The 26,688-nt window shown below is 41.6% G+C and overlaps 1 protein-coding gene across 9 annotated transcripts in view; it reads right to left on the bottom strand.

The window, feature by feature from the left end:
• Nucleotides 1–22,460, bottom strand: part of tjp1b (tight junction protein 1b) — a 69,842-nt gene extending 47,382 nt beyond the window's left edge. For 7 of the 9 annotated variants that reach the window (XM_022192896.2, XM_022192898.2, XM_022192899.2 and 4 more), the window contains exons 1-2: nucleotides 10,611–11,173; nucleotides 2,422–2,563 (exon numbers count right to left, since the gene is read on the bottom strand). In XM_022192896.2, coding sequence (XP_022048588.1) covers nucleotides 2,422–2,563; nucleotides 10,611–10,762 — 294 coding nt within the window. In that variant the 5' untranslated portion in view covers nucleotides 10,763–11,173. Of the gene's footprint in view, nucleotides 1–2,421; nucleotides 2,564–10,610; nucleotides 11,174–22,398 lie in introns of those variants that run through there. The other 2 variants (XM_051952814.1, XM_022192900.2) reach the window with 2 other exon arrangements.
• Nucleotides 22,461–26,688: the final 4,228 nt, after the last annotated feature.

Below are 26,688 nucleotides of genomic sequence, written 5' to 3'. Positions count from 1 at the left end.
TAAAAACACGGAACCACTAAGCTGTACTTACACTGCAGTTAAAGACAAACTGTCAAGATACACTCAAAGGTATTTTTGCAACATTTTTATGCTTTTTGAGCACTGAGTTTAACGTGGCTTCAAGCAGCAAAAACATTTAACGCACGTTTCCCAGCGGCATTAAAAGCTCCCATGTTCTCAAAAGCATATATTACTATTGCCGACCAACTCTTATATCAATAATTCAAAAAGCTCAGGGGTTTTGTGGTATCCTTTAATGAGATGGAGCATTTGAGCTGAATTCATAGCCAGGTCATAGCTGAGCTGTCAGCACGCTATAATTCCCCCGAGGCCGAGGCCCTCCAGCAGTCTACCGCTCTGTCTGGAAACAACAAGGTACAGTAGGCTACATATGTGTATTCCAACTGTGTCTGCTTTGATTTATGCACATCAGAGCTCTGGATCTCTGCTTTCAGACTTATTGTGCGTCATGTATCAGAAAACACCAACCCAAGAGTATTTCATGATAATTTAATGTGACTTTAAATATTCAAATATCAGAAATGTGAGAGTTTCACCTTGAGCATTTAGGAACAGTTTGAAGTATTTACCTGCTTTTTGAATGTGTATATGCACATAAGATATGTGTATGTGTGTGTCGATGCAATTACAAGTTTGATGCTCAAACTTCATGTCTTTTTAGTGGCTACTACACTGAAACTGGAATCTGAACAGAAATTATTTAAACACATCTGGCATCACATTAAGTGCAAAATTTCACCAGCCTGTTGGTCTTTTTTTCCATCTACAAACAGATCAGATATGTTATTATAAGACTGATAACACTCTGTTTACACGGTCGTTGTGATGCTACATCCTGCGGCTGATTAGCTTAGCATAAAGACTGAAAACAGGAGGAGACACTGTGCCTGGCATAGCTTAGTCCAAATCTAACTAAATTTGACTTGCAGCACTGATAAAGCTAATCATTTATGTGTTCTAACTCACTTGTTTAATATGGAAATATGGGAAATTCCCCCCATAAAACCACAACATATAATGTCTACACATCAGCTTTAGTATGGATTAAATAAGGGCCGGACAGCTGTTGCCCTCCGTTTGCAGCCTGTTGCGATAATTTCATATTTATGGTACAGAGATGAGAGTAGCTTGATTCAGCTAATTCTTTTTTAAAGCAAATAAGGATATTTCTCAAATGTCAAACAGTTGCTTCAGTTGTGGATCTCACGGTGTTGTACTGACATGACAATGGAGCAGCAAAGATTCCACAGATGGGGACAAATTAAAGGAAAAACCCAAACACTGACCCCTACAGTGAGGTGATACCGCTCTGCTATGCTGTGGGGAGGATTTTGCTGGCATGGTTTGGTTCGCCTTGTCATTTTAGAGGGTAGGTCACTGGAAATCAATACAAAGTTGTTGTGAGTGATCACTTTTATCCTGTTGTGAGTAGTCTCTTCCAGGATGGCAAATGTCCCCATCCACAGGGCACGAGGGGTCACTGACTGATTTGATGAGTATAAAAATGATGTAAATCATACGCTGTGACCGTTTCAACCCGGCTTAACACCTGTGAGAGATTTTGGAGAAACGTATTAGATAGCTCTCCCCCCACTACCATCATCAAACACTCAAAGCAGGACTATCTTTTGGACGAATAATGTTTCATCCCTTCAGTAGAGTTCTAGAGACTTGAAGAATCAATGCCAAGGAGGACTGAAGCTGTTCTAGCAGCATATGGTGGCTCAGTGTCCTTCTAAAGCATTTTATTATGTAGGTTTTTACTGTGATTTGTCATCCATCTGTACCAAGCTCCTATAATAGAAATCCTTGATAGTGGTGCAACAAAACTGCAACAGAAAGATCACTTGTCTGTCATCATCATCCTTCCTCTTGCTTTAATTTCATCCAGTTTTACTAATAGTACTACCACTAGTAGTATTCCCAACCCTTGTATGGGAATGTGACAGCCTTGCAAAACTTCCAAGTCTATTTGTAAATGGCAACAAACAATTATTTGAGAAAGACTATTCTTTGAAAAAGGGGTCTTTATATTTTGTCTTTTGTGCTTTTTCTGGGACCAACAGGATTGTGCTGCAGTAAGGTTTAGCTTTAGATTACCTTTTAGCGATTGTAACATGCGTGCCTGGAGATTTTAAATAAAAAGTTCCTGTGTGTGGTGTATTATTATGCAATTTTTGGATGGAAAATGACATTTCTGTCTGTTTGTTTTATAGTCTGATCGGTGTTTAACCAATCAGACACTTTATCAGTCAGTATTTTGTGCTTTCATCCATAACTCTGTCTATTTCACATGAAGTTTCTGGCTGGTGAAGCCTGCACATTTTGTTCATACATTTCGGTGTCTGTATTTAGTTGATACACTTTATTGATACATTGTGTGTCAGTCAGTTTACTTACATTGGAGTCAAGGAGATCAATGCTGTCCAGGCTCTTGCTCCTGTGAATGCGGCCCTTAATGCGGCGGAGTGATGGCTTGCCCTGACTGGTGCTCACAGAAGAGGCTGCTGTGACGGAGCCAGCGGTTGGGCTGGGGTGTATCCTGAGGTCAGCACAGAGGGAGCAGGAGGAGGAGGACAAAGACAAACAACAGCACTGCATCAGGGCAAGCTAGTTCACATCAAGCATGGCTGTGTCACAGCAGGACAAAGTCCCACGAGCAAGACTGAAGAAGACGAAGACGAGCGCTATGGTCACGTTTCTGCTTTTCAAAAGGCCACAGTCCCCCTGCTGGATAAAATGGCATTTAAAGAAATCTATAATTGGATTTAGTTTCACAGAGGCCCTGCAGGGGAGTCGGTTCGAGCTCAGGAAGCACTGCAGCTTCAGACACAGAAGGCCTGTGCAGCTCTGTAGGCCACAGCAGCCTCACTGTAGCTGGGTCATGGTGAGATGTGGGGAGGAGGCACACTTGGCTGACCTATCACCAATACTCCCAGGAAATGTTGTACCCTTCACAAATGACACACTTAAGCGGCACTACTGGAACCCTGCTGACCACATTAAACCCTCTGCCTCTCATTCCCTTTGTGTTTGCCATGTTCGTTTCTTAATTGCGGTGTAATGTGATGTGGTTGCCACAAAACTAATCGACCCCGTGGGGGGAGAATAAATGTGAACTGAACTGAAAATTTCCTTTTCAGCCCATCTCAGACAGACTTCCATATCTAGCTGCTATATTTTAATTCTACACTGTATGTCATTTCAGAAGCATTTCCTAATAAGGCACCTTTTACATAAAGGATCACATAAGTTGTAAACCTTTTAGAAAACAACCGTTAATAACAGCTTTATTAATGGTTCATTAACCAGTTAGTAATGTTTTGTAAATCAGCTGTAGGCTAATCATAAGACCAACTTTTGGATTGTCAGCTTGTAAAAATATCTCTCTGTCTGAATGTCTGTTTGGAAATGGTGCAGCTGTCAATTCCAGAAATCTATTTACAAATCCTTCTGGACTTCTCACTTTCAGAACCATCAAGTAAACAGTCATAAATGTTGGTAGAGGGTTGGTACACAGATTTTGGTGTAGATATTCCCAAAAATTATCCATGAGGCCTCATTAGAACTCATAAACACATTAGAAGGACAAAGCAAGTGTCTTAATAAAAAAGCAAATTAATTTTAATAATGACTTATTAGTACATGAGTTATTAATGATGATGTATTCACTTGCATTAGTAACTTTCTCTGTCATTAAAAAAGATTGTAGCTCTTCTGTTTTACGTCACTGAAAAAAAGCTATTAGAAAAGGACTACTTGTATAAGATTTTTCATATTTTCTGACATTTTCTAGACTAAATTGCTGCGTGACTAAGAAAATAATCTGCAGATTAATCTACAATAAAAATAATTAGCTGTGTGAATCCTCCAGAACTTTCAAATTAGCACAGAAAAGCTCATAAATATACAAAGCTCATACAGCATATTGTCGCTCTTATTGCTGCTGCCTCCTCTCTCCTCTCTCAGCAGCTCCTAATGAGGATTTAGCTAACACAATATTCAATGAGGTAAAATCCTGTCTACACAGTGTGGCTCGGAGACAGTAGATATCTATTAGTGTGCTCAGCAGCAGGCCCGAGGAGCTCCCGATGGTTTGGAGGCACAGCAAGGGAAATTATGAGCGAAAGGAACGAACAGAGATGGGAGGAAAGAGAACATCACCTTCCACTATCTATCTGCATTATTTCAATACTCGCCTGAAGCGGAATAAGGTGCTTACTGGTCGGAAATGCGGGGTAGAAGCATTTGACAATATGTGCACTCAATTACAGCTGACCTCGGATTGTTCTTATAAACAATACAATAAACATGACTAATGAGAAAAGCTGCTCGGACTGTATCACGGGCCTGGTGCAGTCCTGCGCATTCAGAGCCTCATTTCTTGGATGTTGATTCTGAAATGGATTTCAGCCAAAACACTTCAGGCCACAAAGGCACAACGTAACATGGTGCCAGCAACTGTGCCGACTCAGATATAACGTGCAGTGAATTATTTCCTCTCCTCTAACAAATATGCAGGTATAATGTGTTTCACTTGAGATTTGAGGCGATATATAACCGTGAGATTTAATGTGAGCGTCTCCGTTTCACTTCTCACGCTTATGGGAACAGTTTAAACTACGCATGGATGAATCGCATTTGGCACACGGCATCCTGGAAATACTGCCGAAAATATGTAAAGTCAAAAGACCGGTTCATCATTTTAAGACGCGTGCTAATGATGAGACCCATAGGGGCGGAAACATTAATGTGATCAACGAATTGTGATGCTGAGCAGGAGCCGTGTGCAGGATCTTTCTTTTAGACGCTGAAGTGACATCTTTCGGTGCACCTGCGCCTGAGACAGGTGTGAATACTGCATGCTCATGAATTTTATAGGAATAGTCCGACATTTTGGGTGCTACGGTCATGTTTGATTGGCTGTCACTCGTAAAGCACAGGGTCTCACCTTTTATGAGGCTGCTGGAGGGCAATGAGGGCGTTCACTGTCGGCTAGGTGAGGTCAGGTGACCTTTGACCCCCTATAGACTGAGATATTTTTCATATATACATTCTGTCAGTAGCTGGAGCAGCTATAAGTCACAATGATACTTAAACTCTCAGTCTGAAATCGTTTAACCAGAGCTGCATGTGCCACGTTAATGCACTCTTTAGCTTTCATGCAAAAGTTAGATGAATGAATCAATACCTCTTCATATCACGGCCATTAAATGTTAAGCTGCAGCCAGGAGATGGTTAGCTTAGTTTAGCCTTGCATCAATACTGGGAGCAGATGGGAAAAAATTTATTAGCTTGGATCTGTCCAAAAGTACAAAACAAACAAGAACTCCTACCAGCATCACTAATTACCATGTTATCTTGTCTGTGTGATTTGTACAGAGAACAAAGCGTAAAAACAACAAGCTGTGCTGGAGGTTGATTTTCCTTTCAGGAGCTTCCTGGATCATCTGAAACCGGCCAAGAAATACTTCAAGCAGTAGTGTTGTCCTGTTTTTGTACAGATTAAACAAACTAGATGTAAGGTGGTTATCAGCTTCAGACAGTGTATGTTTTATTTCCTTCTCTGTGGACTCTAATAACACATGATCTTTACGAATAACAGGCAAAAATAGTGACCTCAGTCCTTTTTTGCATTTTTATTTGTAGCACAAACAGATGGAGTGCTTTGTGGTGTAGCAGTTCACAAAACAGTAAGTGTCAGCTCGGCCCTTATATGATAAGTGTATTAGAGTCTTGGACCATTTGCAGCTTCTGTGAGCAAAGAAAATCCACTTCAAAGGTTAATGGAATAAGATCAATGCCAAGACCCCTGATGGCCCGATGACCACAACAGACTATAGTAGTGTAGTTCACAGATAAGGCCAAGCAGATGCCTGCTGCTGCTACAAAGAAAGGACGTGAAACACACACACATTAATCAGCTGCTGGACTTTATGCCATCCCTCTGTTCCCTCTCCCTCAGTCTGCCTGAAGGAGCCATCAGGTACGATTAGTTCAAGCAATAACGGCTACTGCTTAATCAGCAGGTCAATAGGCAATGTTACGCTTCATTCCTCCCATCTTGGCCGACGCTAATATAACACTTAACAAGAAGAGCAGCCCTGACCATTGTATACTACCCGCAAAGTCACAATAAAACACATAAAGGTGCACACAGTGTAAAAGAAACACGATAATACTCCTAATGTATTAGTTATCTCAGCGCTGCATCTGCGTGCTTCCATTGTGTTTTGGAGAGAAAACATGCAGGTAAAAATAAGCTGCAGCATTACATAAACACAGTAGACTTGTTGTATTATCCCTGCAGGCTTGCAACAGAGTGTAAAGTTCATCAAGTCAGGTTAATGCTAATCTTTAGCTGTGTGCAAGTAGGGAATGGGTTTTTAAGACTGCAGGCAAGGGGAACATCTGTTTGCAAAGACTAATCCCAATTTAGAGAGCTGCTGCTGCTGCTGTTGCTATTCAGTCTGCATAAAAGGCAGGAGGAGCTGCACCTCCTTTAAACCCAGCGCCGAGTGGGCGAATGGCACACACCGTCCACGGTCGCTCGGTGGACGGCGTTCAGGCGGAGAGGTGTGTAATCTCACCGCCACACGCTGTGAGATGAACAGAACGGAAAGCTGCTCTGACCGTCTGACCAGAAACGTGACAGAATTAACGCCGCAATTACAGGAAGAGCAAAGCAAAAGAGGGTCCTTGAATGACATAGTGAGCTGTTTCCTCATACAAATGCAAATTCATTTTTTCTTCCCTTTAAACTTGAGTCACATCCTGTCAGACATTTGTGCACTGAATTAATTTGTGAATGACAGAAATATAACCCACAGTGCCTTTTCCAAATCCTTAACGGGCTGATTTGTGTAAATGACGGCATCATAATCATGTTATTTAGGGGTTCGGCTAATTCTTCTTTGCGACTTAATCCTAATCTGTTGATTTTAATTCAAGCCGTTTATCATAGGAAGCAAAAGCTAATGCTACTTTAGCACAAGTCACCACAGCTCAGGGATGTCTTCAAATTGAATACAGTTACCAATTATATCAGAGCAAACCTGCAAATCCACACATTTTAGTTTCTACACATTTCCACACATTCTTCAGAGTATTTAGAATATTGTTGTGCCTTTCTGAGCTTGCGGTGTTAATGAGTATAGAACAGCATTGATCGAAAGGGTAGCTTTAATCAACCTATCAATATCATTTCTGGATAAAAGGTTAAACCAGAAGAACATCTTTCACCAAACTCCTTGTACAGAGAAGACGAGGTGTAAGTGTTTGAATTCAAGATGAAAAACACAGCTACACCACACATTTTAACATTTATAGCAATGAGCTTCACATCTACTAACAATCAGAGAATGCCACATGTGCTCATCTAATTTGATCAAATGTGACGCAGGAGATGATTCATGAGGTGTCAAAACGTCCACTTGACCTGAAACTCTCCTGCTCTTCTGTCCATGTTTAGATATTTAGTTGACAGTGTCGCTGGGCTGCGTTTCACTCAGACTCCACATGTTTTACATGGTCTGAAAAGCCAAACTAATCAAATAAGGGCAGCTGCACACTACATCACATTACAGCACATTCATTTGACACATATAGAGGAGATGATCTGTACACACTTGTGTGTTTGTCACATTTTGCTTGTACAATATCTAGGACAAAGGATGAGAAAAAAGTGGAATAACTACAAACCACATTCACATAAATGGTAAATGGCAGCTCGGGCCATGAGGAGGGCAATTTAATAGTATTACTGTCACGGTTACTGCCACTACTACTACTACTACTATATTAGCTATTTCTGAATCTACAACTATTGATTCTACTGCTGACTAATTATGTTGATAATGATTAAAAAAAAGATGAGGGTGCATTTAGATATCCTTCCCTACCTATGTGTTATCGATTTTTATTTATCAGGATTTTCCAAAACACGTAGGAGAGTTTCTGATTTCTTGATTTATTTTCAACCTATTACCTTTCTGGCAACATTGTGGTGAATTAGTGAATTAGCACCAATACAAATGAGCAGAGTCTTGAAACTTGCCACAGAGAGGCAATTCATCACAGCGGCCATCAAGGTTAAGTATTTATTTAGTCAAAGATCAGTTATCTTTAAGTGATAATTAAGTTTAAATTGGTTTGAGAAGTCTTCTCTGCGTTGCCTTGAGAGTTTTGCCGATGTCCAATATGTTGACATTTTGGCCAGTTGATGATTCCGCTACAGATATAAGGACATTATTTTCCATATAACTGCACTTCCATGCAGTGGAATTAATATCTTATTATTCCTGTTTGTGTTGGAATGGCCAATTGGAACATGCAGACATAAAACACAATCCTTTTCAACTGTACACATTCATGGGAAAAATAAGAAAACTACATCAACTTACAGATAAAACACTTCATATTTTTTGTGATGTAATATTTCCAAGCCAAATCCCAAGACTTTTAGCCTGTCTGATGCCAATATTTTAATTTAAATCCATTATCCGCTGAAACTGACATACCACACATGCAGACATCGTGTGATGAAACGTGATGAATTACACAGAAAACACAAACTTCAAGCATGTGACCATTACTAAAAAAACAACAGATGCTTGAAAAGTATTTAAAAATCAACACCAAGTTGACATGATTTGGTTAGTTGTAACCAAACGTGAGAGTGTAGCAAAATGACCAGTGTGGTACTTCTATCGACAACCAGTGAACTAAAGTTTAAAACAACATGCTAGTGATGAATCAGTTGGCTTTCTAAATGGTGCATTACATGAAGATGCATCTCAGGATATCTGAGGCTCCTGCTCTTCACTCAAACTGTAAAATATATTCAGTTTAACAGGGTCAGATCTTGCGCTAAGAGTTACATAACTGCTTTAGCCTGTTGTATCAGTGAGTTGCTGGAGATGAGACGAGGAGCTTCTTGTGAAATCTGCTTTAAAGTGGAGATGTAACGGAAAAAAATACAAGAAGAAATGTGAACCTCAGTCTCAGTGAAATCCCTCATCTTCTCCTGGGGGGGGCAATTAAGCTAATAAGAGCATGACTAAGGAATATGATTAGCCGAAGAGACGGGCAAATAATAAGCTGCATGTGATAAGCATCTGACCCCGGCTGAGGTTACAGCAGCATTCTGTCTTTAGTGGCATCACTGCTCTCAGTGCTGGAAAGGATGGCGGTCAGGCTGTGGTAAATATCTGAGTGAGGATGCTTATTACACCACATTAGCAGCTGCTATATCTAAACACATCTTGTCACACACATGCCATTTACATTATGAGATTTTAACTCTAAAATTCCGGCCATGGTTGCGTGATTGTCTGCAAATCTCCTCTGATCTGTATAATCTACCTCCATTGACAATATAATGCTGAGAGATTTATAGCATCTGCGTTTTGTTCTTGCTTTCGCTCACAGGAATGGTTTAGGTTGGGTTTCAAGAGGTGGTGATAATAGTTAAGCCTCTCTCACACACACTGGAGCCACGCCAGCACGATCCACACTGTGCGATGCATTTTGAGTTTGTGTAAGATGCAATCAGAGTGCCATTGAGCCCATTGACTCCTAATTAACCATCTTTGCTTTCAAACAAGATGGTAATCCCGCTGTAATTAGGGATACTGTGTCACACACGTTGCAGCAATCTGCTTACAGTGAGGAAAAAGGAGGGGAACGAAAGGGAGACTCTGCCTTGAAGTAAACAAATGAGCAAGGCCGCAGAGAGGAGAAAGGAAAGAGAGTGAGAGGTGGACACTGCGATATAGTGTGGCGAACAGGCACACGGAGTAATGAGGACACTGGATAAGGTGGACAGACGAGACACCAAACACATGCTGAGAGCAGAAGTATGGGTTTAAAATGTTTAATGAAGAAGAGGTGCACAGAGGCCCCGGCTGGAGCACGGGAAATAAAAACAGGAGAGAGGACCATGTTTCATGCTGTACGTTTTATTAATTAGTTACAGCAGAGCAGTGAGGGAAAGGGGGGGGGGGGGGGGGGGGGGCAGAGAGGAGGAGGAGGAGAAGAAAAGAGGTGGTTAGCTTGATGGGTTCCAGTGAGAGCAGCGGTGCAGTGGAGGAGGCCTGAGAGTAACACCAAAAAGCACATGAAGTTGGAAGGCAAAGGAAGAAACAGTGATGGGGCTATGACATCATCCTGCACGCATTCAACTTTACAAACTAACTGAGGAGGAAGGACGCGCTCCTCACACGCTCGCACGCACGCGCACAGGCACGCACGCAAAACTCCCCAGCATGCGGAGTGTAGTTGTGTGTATGTGTGTGTGTGTGTCTGTGTGGGCCACAGTAGGTTTGTGATAATTGCAACATGGTGCAGACAGGGCTGCAGTGGCTGACAGGAATATTATGTCATTTTGGAGAGTGAGCCGGGCGCATTTTGGCTCCGTGTCCCGCTCATCATTTGACGAGATGTGGGAGGCGACGGTTCGACTCATCGCGGTGGCTACCCCCTGTTTTTTCTTTTCCCTTTTTTTCTCCCCTTTCTTTCTCTGTTTTTCCCCCCTGTCTCCCAACCTGCATCACATCACCATCATCATCCGCACCGAGATTGATACTCACCACATTCGCTTCCTGGGTGGAAGACAATGTTCTTTGTTGACGGCGGTCACCCCCAGAGCCAGCTGCATAACAGTAATGTATTTCTGGTAATTCACCATGGTACTGTCCACCGCTACTAAAAATCCAACCCAAAGAAAAGCACAGGTGATCATATATTTCTTTATTCCCTGGCATCCGCCTCCGCTGCGTCTTCCATGCTCAGCATCACAACGCCATTTCCAGCGCTGAAGGACTGACAGTGAAAACACTCCCCAAGGAGCTGAGCGAAAGGTGCCGTACCGCTGCGACCCATGTCTGCAATGACACTCTGACCGTGTTTCAGCGCCCGCAAACACACCTCCGATCCATCCGATTGCTGTTTTTTTTGTGTGTGTTTTTTCTTTTTCTTCTTGTTCTTTTCTTATAATTAACACGGTCAGGATGTAGACATTATCTCCGTCCTCCTGCCTCCTCCCTCCTATCCGGGGTTGGAAACACTCTCTTTAAAAACGCTGCAGCGTCCAGGCGTCCGTGTGTGTGAGGTAGGGGAGAGAGTGTGTGTACAGTGTAGTCAGAGGGGAGAGACTGGAAGGGAGGGAGGAGAGGAGAGGAGAGCAGAGGGGGAGGAGGGACCGATTCATTTAGAGGTGCTCGGTTGTAGCATCTGTTAGGAAGTGGAAAGTTTGGGTTTAATTACTTGTTTAGCGTTTTTTTCCTCTCTTTTTTGTGTTGGAAGTAGAGTATTATGCAATACTTCCGGGAAGCAGGAAGGAGAACCAGGGGCGGAACTAGAAATTCACCCCCCCCCCCCCCCCCCCCACACACACACACACACATCTCCCCTAATAAATGAATGATGGTTGATTTTCATTCAACTGCTCGCTTCAGGGTCCCGATATGCCGGATCACAGTTTGTCTTTCCACCAGATGGAATGGAAATACGAAAAAATAGAGAAAATATCTGAATGTTAATAATAGCAAAATCAAACATACTGCAATGGAACAGAGTTTGGGTGGTTTCATGTTTTCTGCATCCATGTGCGCAGACCAATTTGGACTTTGAAAGCAGATAGCGAATACGAGGTTCTACTCATACTACAACAGGTGTGCATTGGTTTGTTATGCAGACGGCCACATTTCCTTTCATATTGAAGACAGAAACACACTGGGATATACGTAGTAGCAGATAACAGACCAAGCTATAGCACCATGTTATTCCTGACATATAGTGGACGGACATAACACGGGATAACAGAAGAAATCACTACTTTGAACTCCATTTAACCCTTTTAGCTGCAGTCAATTCCAGCCATTTTCAGTACAAAAAAATCGCTAATATTCTATTTGTAAATAAAAATATGAGGAGAAATACAGGGAATATTGGACACGCATCGCGAGGTGCATTTCCTTGAAAACGACCTATTCGTGGATTATATACCGACTTCAAGACATGTTTTGGACAAAATATGTTACTGGCTTGTTTTGTCTGGATGTCCAAGGTTGGATTATGGCTGTTTTTTGTGGAATATTTTCATCTGTGTGTAATAATGAACCCGGAAATGTGAGTCGCGCTGTGTGCGTTGAAGCCGTGTACAGAGAACGGATGGATGGATATTCGTTGTTTGTCGGACAAATGTGTTTATATTACCCGCTGTGGTAATCACATCTGAAAGTGGTTTATACCGGCGGATTCATGAGAATTTAAGCTTTCCATCGGCGGATAGTGTTTGTATAATCACGTTTGCAGTTTGAGACATTTAGCAAATTGCTTATGCAGATCTCAAAGTGTACCGCGGGCGGGACACTGAAGCGCAACGGGTTAAGCTCCATCGATGAAAAACATGTTCACATCAAAGATCCTCCAAAGTGCGACAGCAACTACTGCAACCTTTGTTCCACAAAAAGGTCTACACAGACCATCACTGGCCTTCCGTCACTGATTTGGGTGAATGCCGAAATTCACGTCACGTCTACCCATGCAGACACGGAAAGCATCAGTTGGCCTTTATGAATAAATTATGATGAACATGAAACATCCAGAGAGCTTCCGTCTCAGCAAAGTGATCTTAAACAGAACCAGATAAAAATCTTTATGCCAGTTAAAACAAAATCAAGTTAAATGCAATAGAACAGAGTCAGGGCTTTCTGCATCTATGTGTCCAGGCCGTTTTGAACCTTGAAAGCAGAGAATACAAGGGTCTATTCATACTTCAACAGGTGTGCATCAGTTTGTTATACAGTCACATTACAAAGGCAAAGAAGCACACATGGGTATAGTAGCTGGTTACAGACTGAGCTATAGCACCATGTTAGCCTCTCACAGTGGACGGACATAACATGGCATAACTGGAGAAATTGCTCCTGTTTCTGCTATGACTGGGTTCCATTGATGGAAGGCACATTTGCATCAAAGCTCCTCCAAACTGTGACAACAACTACTTAAATTAGACGTATGCAAAAGGTTCCGCACAGACCATCGCAGGTCTTCACTGATTTCGGAGGATAATGAAATTTACATCATATGTGCCCTTCAAGGCTCAGAAAACATTAATTGGCCTTTAATGAATAAATTATGACAAACATGAAACATGAGGCATCAGACAGCTTCCATCCCTCGAAAGTGATGGAAAACAGCACCAGATCAAAACCAGACTGAGTTCAAAAGCAGAGAGAAATATTCTTTGAATATCAGTTAAAGCAAAATTAAGTAAATTGCAGTGGGATAGAGTTTTGGTCAATTCATTCTTTCTGTATCACATTCACAGACCAGTACAGACTTCAAACGCAAATATCATGCATGCACATGGTTCTATTCAAATAAAACAGGTGTGCATGAGTCTACTACACAGACAGACACATTTCCCTCCACATCAATGACAGAAAAGCACACAGGGACATCATAGCTGCTTGCTAATTGGGCTTTAGCACTGCTTTTATGTGATTATTTCTAAGGTGTATTAAGCACAGTGAATGGACATAGTATAGGATGACTGGAGAAATTACTACTTCGACTGTGTTTGGGTTCTGTTGATGAAAAGTTCCTCCAAAGTCTAGGAGACACTACTTCACAGAACCTCACAGGCCTTTGCCACTTAGGGTTGATGATGAAAATTTATGTCAAGTGTATCCATGCAGACACAAAAAGCATCAACATCTTCTGAATATCAATTAAAGCAAAATCAAGCAAACTGCAGTGGAACAGCCCCATTTATGCGTTCTGCATCCATGTGAACAGAAAAATACACATTTTGATACTACAGTAGGTCTGTATTGGTTTGCTACACAGACAGTAACATTGTCCCTCATATCAAAGACAGAAAAACACACTGGGATAATAGTAGCTAGTTACAAATTGAGCTAAAGCACCATGTTATTCCTAAAGTGTACCAAATACAGTGGGCAACGTAGCACAGGATAACTGGAGCGATCACCCATTTCCCCGTTTCCAACAGGATGAAGAAAACTTTAATTGGTCTTAAGTGAGTAAATTATGACAAACAGCACTTGTGGCATCCAAACAAGTCTCCATCCCACTGAAGTGACAAAACATCAACAGATGTGTGAATGGACTGTGCTTAGATGAAAGCAGGAGCAAACACTAACACACAGATGGTTTGGTAGATTACTACATTTTTATGAACAAGCTACATGTGCATCTATTACATATGAGCATTAGAAGGTTGTTTTGATACTGACCTTTCTTGTACAATTCCACTGAAAGTAGTGGAAGACATATTTTACAACTAAACCCATGGTCAGGTCACTCTCGAATTGTCAGACTGTTTTGCAGCACAGAACATTCTGGCTGCACCTCATAATCAGCATTCTGCTAGTAGGAAAACAAAGCTCTTGTTTGGCTGTTTTCTTTAAGCCTATCATAATTATACTGGGCAGAGCTACGGCAAGATGAAGATATGGTGTAACCTCAAAATAGTGTTGGTGGAACATTTTAAACAAGGTGAGAAGACTGTCTAAGTTAAACTAGCTGGGGCTGCTTTACTGCATGATGCAAATCTTCAGCAAACTGTCTAATTTTTACTGTGGTAGGTTGCTGTCTGGGTGATGTTATTGCCATTTTCCGTAATGAGAGGGTTTTGACAATGGTAACACGAGATAGAAGAATGGAAAGAGAAAGCCCCATGAAATGAGCAGCCAGTGGCAGGCCTTTACTCACAGTCTACATCCGATGAGTAAGACTAACTGTAACATCTGTATCTGTAAGCTGTATGTGGAGACTGTTTGTGTATTTTTCTATGATTGGTCAACACATCCTCATCTGACTATCCAAACTATTGGATGGATAGATGTATGTGGACATCAGTGTATTCACAAATTCACAGCATAACAACCTATAAATCATCACAACTCCAACTTTTTCCCTTTGTTTTAGTTAAAAAAAATACATTCTGAAAATGTTCACACTTAATGAATTATCGTTTTACAAAAGAATATGAAAACCTAAAATTTCTAAAGAAAAACAAGTTCAGTTTCAACAATATTATGCCTCAGTTGGTCATTTACACATACATTACAACTGACTGATTACATTTTATCTATAAAAGGCACAAAACATTGAGTCACAGCTATCTGGAACTGAACAATCTAGTATTTTACTTTATGATCAAAACTATTTGTCAAGGTCTAGAAATTATTTTAAATTTACAGTTTTACAAATTTACAGTTATTGTCTTCTCTTAGCCTAGCCGCGCTAGACCCAGCTCTTACGACGCAAGGGTCTAGTTACCCTCGGCAGGGAGGGAGGCGGGCTAAAAGGTTGTCTTTCAAATCACTCTGCAGCAATTGAGTAGGTATACAACCAATCAGCACAACGAATAGGCTGACGTAGTTCCTAGAGCGCCGGAAATCAGAGGATGCGGGAGTTCGGTGAAGCCTTATTTACACAGTCAATGGGTGAAGCTCAAGTATATTACAGACATGTTAACAGAAAGATTATTCAGAGTCGGTGCTAATGGAGCTCAACGACTGTTGTCATTTTTGTTGTCGACCCTGGCAGAGAATTAAATCCGTTACCGTGGGTTGTCTAGCGCGGCTAGGCTAGTTGTTTCCGGTTGTTTCTGTCAGAATTGTCGCGCCTCTGTCGTCACTTAGTTACGCCCGCCTTCTGACTCTACACTTCATGGTGATTCGTCAGCCAGTTTTAGGAGCATCCAACCTCGAGGCTTACCGAGGGTAACTACACCCTTGCGTCATCAGAGCTGGGTCTAGCGCGGCTAGGCTAGTCTTCTCTGCAATTTTTACACTTTGTAAAGTCGCCCCACAGGCCGAATGTTTGACATCCCTGCTTTAGATGGTTATCAAGATAATATAAAGTTGATTCTGTACCTTACACACAAATGAAAAAAGTATGGCAAAGAAATACACAATCAAAATACCTTTTGCCATAGATCTCCTTTAAACTTATTCAAAAATGTGTGGGGGATTGTATTGATAATCTGACCAGAAACACACAGTGCTCCAACCTGCATAACTACAAAAAAGGTCCATGTTAGATTTAACCCCACGTTAGGACATTTGCTGTGCACCTCTACTCACTACATTTCTTCCCTAATGGACAAATCGCTTTATAATTTGCCTCTCATGACCCCTTGAACGCACACTCACACACTAATGGTGACACAACGTGAAGCTGGGTATCTCATCCAGACACTCTCTGACACATGGACAGGAGGAGCTGGGATTCCTACCCCTGCAATTACTGGTCCCATTTTGCCTCTTGAGCCTCATGGAGCAATGAGGGCACTCAAATGTCATATAACCATCGTGTTTGACAAAAAAATAAATCCGTAAGATCTATAAATGGCAGTAAAATGTGTTTATTATTAACAAAAAATCAACAAAAAGCAATGTTCAACTGCATCATCAAACCAGCAAAAACTGGAGAATATGCACACTGCACATTCTGTATGAGACATCAGGTCAGCAGCGTCTAGTGTGTGTGATGCAAAAAGATATTTAAAACTGAAACTGCACCAGAGGAATGTACATCTGAGGTAGAATCTGCCCATCTCAAATCTGATGCCTCGACAAATGTAGTAAGGGCTGAAGTTACGCTTTGCATATTAATAGCATCTGCAGATGGTTGCAGCGACCGTCTGACTGAATGTTTACCACACATGATTTAATGTATACATTCATAGGCAGTTAAAATAGGGAAATCTGTATAATTCTTGCACATTTTATTTGAGATGACATGCAGAGTTTACTGGTACCTGCCTGAACAATAAGGATTCTCAAATGTTGAACCCACTCCTAATATTCACATAGAAGCAGTAGCAACACGAAATTTGAATTAGCTTTTCTTTTTCTTGCAATGGTTTTCTAAGGATTTGAGTTCAATTAGAGGCCTGTGCCTTTGTGTGTGTTCAGAAAAAAAGTAAGCGTTCTAGACTACCTAACTCTGTACTGCCCTTAAAAAACTGCTAATTGTTTAAATTCTGAGCAGAAGCAGCATTTCTGCCCTCTGGATGTGCTTGTCAAACATCGCCATCTTCGACATAAAAGCCATCATATCAACTAACAAACTCTCCACTGCTCTATTTCCTATGAGCTCATAGAAGTGGAGTTACAACCAGCAGCTACTGTTTGTTTTGGTGCACTTGGAGCTCTTGGATGCTGCACACGATGGAAACTGAAAAGCTGGAACGCCAATTACAAGACCATTCCTGAAAATGTTTGCACCACTTGAGTTTCTGCAATGAAAAGGCCACATAGTGTGTTTACAGCACATCTACTCTGTCAAACCCAGTGAAATGTGAATGTGAAGTGAAATTACTGTGAATGTAAACACTAGAGATATTTTAATGGGCATTGCTGATTACTAGTAACTTGCAAAGACAAAAAAGTTGTACAACAATACACTAATAAAAAAAAATCAGTCCAAACACCCACAGTATACTCAGAGATAGTAAACCTTATGTAGCCTGTCTGTTGGCTTTGTACTGATGACCATATATGTATGTATAGTAAATAGTGGTAACAAGATACAGCCGGTGATTGATTAAACTTGGCAGTCTGTGGCAAGGCTGAAACATAGCAGACAAACACCAGTTCACACTTAGAGCAATGTAGCAATGAGTCTCTAGTACCGGTGGGAGGAGACTGAGCATCCAGAAGAAACCCAACCAAAAAAAACTCCACACAGAAAGGCTGCACTTTTAAAAATGCAGTTTGTTTCAAGTTTGCTTAGAAATGAGCACATTGAATACTGTTGATGTGTGATGACAGGGTGTGATTATTTTGTAGCTTGTGTAAAATGTGAACACACTGAGATTGTAGCATTTTTGCACTTAGCTTGGTCACAAATGTAACAGACTTATAGTTGACTCAATGAAAAAAAGTAAATTCCTGCACACGCACGTCACCACTGAACTGATCATATCACCCATAAAGTGGCAAACTGCTTAATTACAGCCCATAATACTGCTCAACACATCCCCCAAAGTATGCAAAACCTCCAGTCCTCTACTAAACACCCCATTAAATCAGCTGTGTTTATGCGTATTACTAGACAGATTACAGGTTCACAGTTGCTCATCAATCAAAGCACAGTTGGATTTAAGAGCAGGGATTAAAAAGATGTGTCTGTGTGTCCCCTAATCTTCACCTGAACCCTCCCCCTACTTTAGACACAGTAACAGACTTATTCAGCTGAGCTAATTTTACTGGGCTATTTCACTCGAGACACTTCTAGTATTCAAGTGAATTATTACATTAATATTGGACTTGGATTTATATTAGATTTCCGTCAGTGGATTGTAAAGCCCCTGAACGCCTCACTGTTACAACCATATTTTTTAATGATGCAAGTCACATCCAGCTTTATAAGGATATTTATGTGCATTTGGTCTTTCTGACTTTCTGATCCTACTGAAAAATAATGAAATTACTGCTATTATGGGGCTCAAATATGATTTAGGAGTTGTGTTTTTTGCTAGTTTTAATAGTGATGGATATTTCTCCCTATACCTGTAATAATAAAATAGTTTATCTTGGCAGAACTGTTTACTTCTAAGTTTATGACTTCTAACTCATCTACAGCTAAACTGACAATTTTTAATGTTTTACACAGAGAATATGATTTTCAGAGCATCTGTTCATGATTCGGTCACTTAGAGTTTGTTGAATTCATGGAGGTGTGGAAACAGCAGCTCTGCCTCGTTGGACTTTGCCCACTCCAGCTGTCATTAGCAGCAAACAGAGGCCGGTGTGGGTTGTTTTTCAGTCAATAGACTGACACACTGGTGCCTTTCTAAGCTTCACACTCGGTCGATTAGTCTTGTCTTTGAAGTCTTAGAGGAGAGAGCTGCTTCTATTACCTGAGTTTGAGGAGTGTGCTTTTCGCCCTCATTAGATCAGACAGACTTAAACAAAGATGCTGAGCAACAAAGAGAGGCCAGATGAGTAGATTTATCTGCTGACCGTAATACAGTGTTACAACACGGGAAAGTAAAGGATGCAAGCATTTTGTCATAAAAGGACTATGTCGTTTGCTAATTAGGAAAAATCTGAATGAAGCAGATACTGAAAATCAACTTCAGTATTTGTGTCCTCTAACAGATTTCCACTGTACAGCTAAACAGACAGACGATGAACTGACACCGCCGGGGTCACGGGAGCAAATCCCTCTGTGGCCGATGTTGCTAAAAATGTATTCAGTCATGATGGTGTAGTGCTCTGTGGATGGAAGCATCCTAACCTAGTATAGTACTGCCTTTGTCAAATGCAGAGTATATACAGAGAACTGTCTGTGCAAATACAGTCTGTGGATACATACAATTAATATTTGAAAAGAGTTAAAACAAGTATAAATGTCCCTATTTATAAAATACTAAATACCCACAATTATAGGGGCTTAGTTATTTTAAAAAAAAAAAAATCATAGTAGTTATAGGAAAGCTGATAAACACTGAAAATGAACATCAGGCCTATTCTGAAATGTACAACAGCCCTTTTTGTTGTTGCCAGCAAGTTATTTCTGGGTGAATGGAGGCAGAAAAGCCTTCTGGGCATTAAAGGAACCTAAATTCATCCAGTGTTCATTTGCAATCATCCATCCAGTACCTGCTCATGAGAAGGATTTTAACATGTTCTGTGTACAGAAATTAAAACTACAATTAAAATCATTAAAAAAGAAAACAATGATACACTTGTATGAATTTTAAACATATCTTTGAAACGAGCCTGCTTTCCCACAGGGTTCAGGGGTTGAGAGAGTACACTGGGGAATTAGTGCAGTTCAAAAAACCCACAATATCAATTTAAAACGCACATATTTGCTCTATTGTTTAGGCTGATTTGTGTTCTTTAGAGTCAGTATATTTCAGTTGAGTTGCTTTTGCCAGCAGAATAAATGTATGAAAACCTAATTAGAATTGCATTTAGGGTATTAAAAAACAATTTATCTCAAATGCACAAAATTTCCCAATAAAAGTGTGTATAACTGATATTTCATAAAGGTTTCAATTGATAATTTTTGGTGTTAGTGGGACTTCAAGAGGTGATAATGACAATTACACCCTGAAACAAAACCATGGGGTCATAGGGTTTATGCTGAAAAGACTCAGTTGTGTTGCTCCAGCAGGATAAAATTGCCTCACTGTCGGTTTATACTGTGTAGGATAATTCAGTTTTATCATACAGGAAAGCATCTATATTGAATCCTGGCTGCATGCTGGCAGTAATATCACTGCTTCCTATTAGTAGCATCTTGGATCCTATCAACAGTCAGCTAATACTCCGCTAATGGAATCCCCGGAGCAGAGTTGCGCTCCAACAAACCTACGAGCAAAGCACTGTGTCATCTCCCATCGACCAGGACGCCGTTCAGATAACGGACTAATCAGACACCACACATCATCATTATCAGGCATGTACGACACAGCGGCCATTAGCGGATGAGAAAACTGCTAAGGACACACACAGCCACACATCACCACGGCTTCTCTACCCGTCTCGCTCCTCCGTGTCCACAGACACATTATGGAAACCAGTGGTAGTGTGTCAGTGGGGAAGCACAGACACAGCAGTGGGTCAGTGGCTGTGCTGCAGTATGAGGCCCACTGCATTTCCACGCACACTCCACTGCAGCACTTTGATTTCACATTGGCATCCCCCCCTCTGGATCTCCACAGTAATGGCTCCGAGCAGCCTGCCCCATCATTACCCTTCTCACATGAGAACCCACCGCTGACATCTTTTATTGTACCGCACACACACACACACACACACACCTGCAAGCTCACACAGACACGCTCAGGCACACGTGTGCGCCAATAACACACTAAAGTACTTTTTTTATCGTGAGTAAATAGGACAGACGGGGCTGCCCTTCTTTCTCGTGTCCTTAGACTTGCTTGTCCATTTTCTACTGCACGGCACAATCCGAGCTGGTTTGTAGGACTCGGAGGCTGCTCCCAGAGGAGACAAACCTGGACGAAAGCCCTAAGAACCACTACCGCTGTAACGCCGTGATTTATTACTTTTGCACCAAACAAAGAGGAGTTCACAGAGAAAGTCCTCTTCACATGAATGCACTGCACCAAGAAGATCAAGAGTAATGAAAGGCGCGCACACACACACAGTCACACCTCGGCGCTGTCGCAGTGCTTTCTCTCTATGTGCTGTGAGGTGAGTCATCAGCACAGAGAAGCATAACCTCACAGCTCCAGCTAATCTCTCCTCTCCTCCTCCTCCTCCTCTTCAACCTGCCAGCATCTCATTTTCTCCACTTATGGATGAAGGCACGGTGACTTACATCATCGCTGCAGGCTCACATATACATATAAGGCCTCAGATCCAAACACACGGCCAACGCATCCTGGTGCATCACGCACACACCTCCTGCAAGGTAACGTGATATATACTATGGAGTTTTTTAAAAAAAAATAGCCAGACACCACATCAGCATTTCTGCAAAAATTGTGCATTTATTACTTTAACTTATGCTCTGCACCCGAGGAGTGCTCAAGAGGTTTTAAATGTCACTTTCTGCCAAGAACATGTAAACAATCAGGCAACCAGTGGCCTGTAAACTGGATTCAGTGAGCTTCACAGCGCTGTCCTTACAGTGCTACACAAGTTCTTTGTGCCCTTTAAGACAGAAGCCCAGAGATGTGATTAAATGCTGCATGTTCACTCTCAGTCAGCAGGATACTGACCAGAGGCGGACACGAAAAGCCAAACTAATAAACACAGTGCCTCTTTGAACTCACGCAGCTGACAATCAATCTGCTCTTCTGCTGTGGATCAGAGAAAGTGTGCAGAGCATCAGGGTGAAAAAAAAACCAAAACATCACGCACAACCATGACTCCACGTGAAGATAGAGTTCAAACAAGTAGAAGATTTTCCCAGGTCACCTCCACATTTGTAACAAGCGCAGCAGCAGCAGCAGACATGCTTCTCTGTCACGCAGGGACACATGCTGGCACACAATTTTTGAAGCCGAGCATCCATTACTTGAGGCAGTTTCTGTCCTACTTCTCCTAGGAGTGAATAAACAAAAGATTATGACGCTTTTATCTGGATATACATGCAGTTAACGTTGCCCGACACTTGACTCGTCCGCTGCATCTGAATCACGGCGTGTATTACACGAGCAGCATTTCAAGGATACACTTAAAAAAACACAAGAGCAGCAGAAATAATCCCTCACAAGTTCTGCCTTTCCCTTAAAAAAACCTGCAGAGACGTGTGAGAGACGTCAGAGTCGGAGAAGCATCACTTACAGCTACACTGAAGAGTCTTTGGTGTATGTACATAGAAGTGGAATGAAATTGGAAGCAGACTTACATTGCCTCGTTAGCGTACTGCATCTCCTGTGGAGGCTCTGTGACCATTCAGGCTGTGTGTGCTGCTAAGCCGTGTTGTGTGTTGGTTTGTTTCTGTCAGCCTGTGTGTGTGTGTGTGTGTGTGTGTGTGTGTGTGTGTGTGTGTGTGTGTGTGTGTGTGCTTGTGTGTAAATGTGTGTGTCAGTGCCCAGGGCCAGACCACTGGGAGAGCTGCCTCTGTGCTGACTTAGCTGTCATACATTAAAAAAGGCTTCCTTAACGGTCTAGGGAGCAGATCAGCTTGTCTGTCCCGTCACTTGAGGCATGACATCCAAGCAAACACATACAGACACACACACAATCAAGTGTTTCCTGCCCCGCCTCCCGCACTGTTAGCTGGGCCAAGGGTACTCTCCAGAGGTCCACACACACACACACCCAGAAACACACCATCGCTCAGTCGTGACGCATTCAGGAGGCCTGACACGCAGTGACAAAAGCAGCCTCGCAGGACTCTGCATCATCAACGGCTCCGGTCACTCTTACACACAAATACAAACATACAGAGTGCAGCAGATTTCATCATGTGCATCTCTTTCCTGCTATTGCACACATAGTGGTGCGTGACCTTAACAGAGCTGTATGGCACAAATAATTCCAAAGATGTTCCATTATTTGGTGTTACATCTTAAGCTGAGGGCGTTATCTAACACGCATGGATGAAATCTGCCAGAGGTGCTCAGTTTGGATGAGATCTGGTGGCTACAAATACCAAAACATATAGCTCACCGTCTTTTTATACACTTTAAACAGCCCATACTGAAGCAGCTGCACTTGTTATGTTTCTCTGCTCCCTTTAATTTGTCATCTGTCTGTATGTTTTAAATAATTAATTAGAAAATAAGCAAGCAGAAATGAAAGTCTGGAAACCGCTGAGCAGATGTAGATGATGAAATCACAGTATTTCAAAGAAAAGTGTGAACTGAATTTGAGATTGAAGTTATTAGGAAAAGAAAAAACAATTTGCTTGTCATAATGTGTCATCCTAAGAAGACCCTGCACCTTTTTGTTGTCATTGTAGGGCTCATTAATGTCAGTAAAGACTCTTTAAAAGTATTACAGACAGGTTTGAGGTCTAAATTGAACTTTTTCATGCTCTTTGACAAAACTTTAACTGAGTGTTTTAGACTTAAAGGACTTGGATTTTTCTTGACCATCAAGTTTTTCAGTAGGGTCTTTTAGCAAATAAGGATGATTTAATTCAGCAAAAATAAAAGTCTTCATAACCCGACTCTTTCATGTGAATTATATATGTAGTGCTTCTCACCTGGAGTCAAACATGGGGTCGGTGTACATGGGAGGGGAGCACAGAGGAGGTTCTCCTGGACTGTTTGGGGCCACAGTGAGGCCTCCTTTCCTGCCCCGTCCTGGGACACCATCTGGAGGAACAGATTTACATTTTAGCCAATTTTTTTCTTATGGTTCTGTTAATTTAAACCTCTTCCTCTCTGTCTGGATGAGTAAGCAGGAGGATTCACAAGTTCTCTATCACAGGGTGTTAGCCGCACACAAAGGAGACGCTCACTCAGCTGTAAATCATTTTCTTCAGCGTGCTCAGTTTTATGTAAATGTGAGTAAAGCATATTGATCTGGACCAGCGCAGCACAGACGAGGTGGGCTGCAGCCACGTTGAGGCCATATGTTGTCAGAGGCTAGTTAGGAACGCTGGCGGCTCAGTAATCCCCTCAGCCACTCAGATTTAAGAGGCTATTTTTGCTGGCTCTTAGTCTGTGGCGCTGGCTTACTGCAAAGTAGTTTCCTTGTCTTTACATTGTTTGCTTTTTTTTGGTCTTTTTTCAATTTCTCACAGAAAATTAAACGTAACCCGATATAAGTGAAAATATTGAACATATAAATGGGAAGCTGGCGCAGATCAATGAGCTGTAACCCCTGTGTGTGCTCTGAAATACACACTGTAATGTTTTTCATAGAGAGCGCAGCCCAGGAACACGCAGCCCTCTACGACCTTTTGTTTTTGTGCTTGTCATTAATGTAATTAGTGGCTAATTAATGGATGTACCTTCTCCATCCAACAGAAAGCAGGTTAGCAGGTGGGGACACACTTCTTCCAAAACAGAGCAGAAAGAGCAGAATGCAGCAGGGCCCTTTGAGGACAGCTGGTCCAGGAATATCTCTGTCCGCCTCTTGTTGGACTCCTGTCCCAGTATTTCCTTGTACTCCCCCAGTGAGAAAACCTTGTCGTACACCAGGTAGGGAAGCACGGCGTTGACATCCAGCTCGCTCAGGATCTTCTGTCGGTGCTGTTTGAGGATCTTAGCCGCCCATCTCTTCTTCTTCCTGGTGCATGGCCTCCTGCCAGACCTCTGCTGCCTCTTTTGCCTCTTCATGAACCACTTCTTGGTGCCGCTGCCAAACATCTTCAAGTTGAGGAAACCCACCAAAACTTCTCCCACAGCTCTGTCAACACAGTTCCCGACTGAGGGGAGGCGCATATTTCATGCCAATGAAGACACCATGCCACATATTTTCTCCGAGGCTCCCTTTGTTGTTGTCTGAGTGGTTTATCTGGGGCAGGAGGAGACAATCTGGACAGTAGCTGATTTCTAGCTGGGTGCTTACCGTCACTAAGAAGATTAACAGACTCTTTAAGTACACCAGCGCACACAGCTCACCACTGCTCAGACATCCTCAACATATTTTGCATTATTTCTCCTGTCTGGATGAGATCAAACATTTGCTAAAGTAGTCGTTTAATCGCCACGTGCCCCACTTAATTAAACATGTGTCTAACTAGTGTCTCTTCACTGCTACTTACTTGAAGATAATTTAGGACAACCATGTCAGAGACTCCACGGTTATTTTGGGTAGCGCTGACTAGCCTAAAAATCACCAGGGAGGTACAAAACAAGGCTGGGGAGATTCAAATCCTCCACCCTATCGTGGAAAATCAGCGTAAAGCGAACGAGACATACTTTTAAACTGCCTCAAGAGCAAAACGTAGGAGATGCCCAGCCTTCCACCGATCAGCTCTCCAGCTACTCACCTTCCTGGTTATTGCTACGAATGTGAAACCTGATTAAAATAAGATTAAGACATTTAGTCGTGACCGTTGACCCGTTGAGTTTCGATGTCAGGCCAGCCATGAGGAGAAGCATTAACATATAATGGGATGGAACAAGGGCGTTTTAAAGGAGAGCTTAATGTATTGTACTGAAAATCTATAAAAAAAAAAAAAAAAAAGCGTAATGCAGCACAAACCAATATGACCTTGAATCACATTTGATCCAGCTGCTGTACTGTATGAAAGAGTGGAGGATGGCCTTCACTTTACCAGAAGAGGGTGCTGTTTGATCAGTGAGCTTCACATATACAGTAAATTATGCTGGGGATAGTTTTAGAAATATGTCAGGAGAGTGAATCAACCAGGACAACCAGCGATTACAGGTGTAATATATGATAGTGTAGAGGTGCTGACCACATTTATTTTGATTTTACTACTTAAAATGTCACACTTTGTTTAGGTTTCAGTTTCTTTTCTCCTTTTTCTGCTTTCAAAATGTCTTTACATGAAAATATAGGCAATCAAAACTGAAAATGTTGAAATGCTGTATAGTGAACAAAGCACTAAGTTTACTGCTTTTTCCCTGTTTAAACTGCTTCTTTAAGCAGAACTATTTCAAGATTTCAAGAAACTAAAAATAGTCTGTTATAATAATAATAATCATATATGGTCATTAAGATTAGATAATTCTATGACGCAAATACATACGACAGACAGTATAGGTTAGTCTCAATGAAAGGGGAAAAACAAGGAAATTATTAACTAAAAAGGCTTTAACTGCTTGATTTGACTAACTGCTGCAGTGCTGTATTAATTTTGTGTGCTCAGTTTTACACAATCAAAACAAAGACAATGGACCCCATCTGTTCTGAAGCAGTGCCTTAAACAGGAATCCCTTCAGGGTCATTATGAGCAGGAGGAATGTTAACAGCAACCAAAATATCCTTCTTTGAACCCATTCGTGAACCGCTAAATCTTGCTAAAATAATATGCTGTTATTGTCTATCATGTCTGTCATGGTGAAGCAGTGGTTGGTGCTGTTACCTTCTCTGTGGAGCAATGTTGATTTAAAAAAAAGTAATGTAATACTCATGACTTGTATGCATTACTGTATTTATTCAGTGCATGTATGATTAATTTGTGGCACAACTCGTTACCCTAATTTTGCATTACTCTGTGACATCACCTGATTGCAGTTAACATAATATTAAACCTTCCATTTGTCCACAT

This window comes from Acanthochromis polyacanthus, chromosome 8, assembly GCF_021347895.1.
Source record: "Acanthochromis polyacanthus isolate Apoly-LR-REF ecotype Palm Island chromosome 8, KAUST_Apoly_ChrSc, whole genome shotgun sequence".
Lineage (NCBI taxonomy): Eukaryota > Metazoa > Chordata > Actinopteri > Pomacentridae > Acanthochromis > Acanthochromis polyacanthus.
This window is presented reverse-complemented; position numbering and strand designations above follow the sequence as displayed.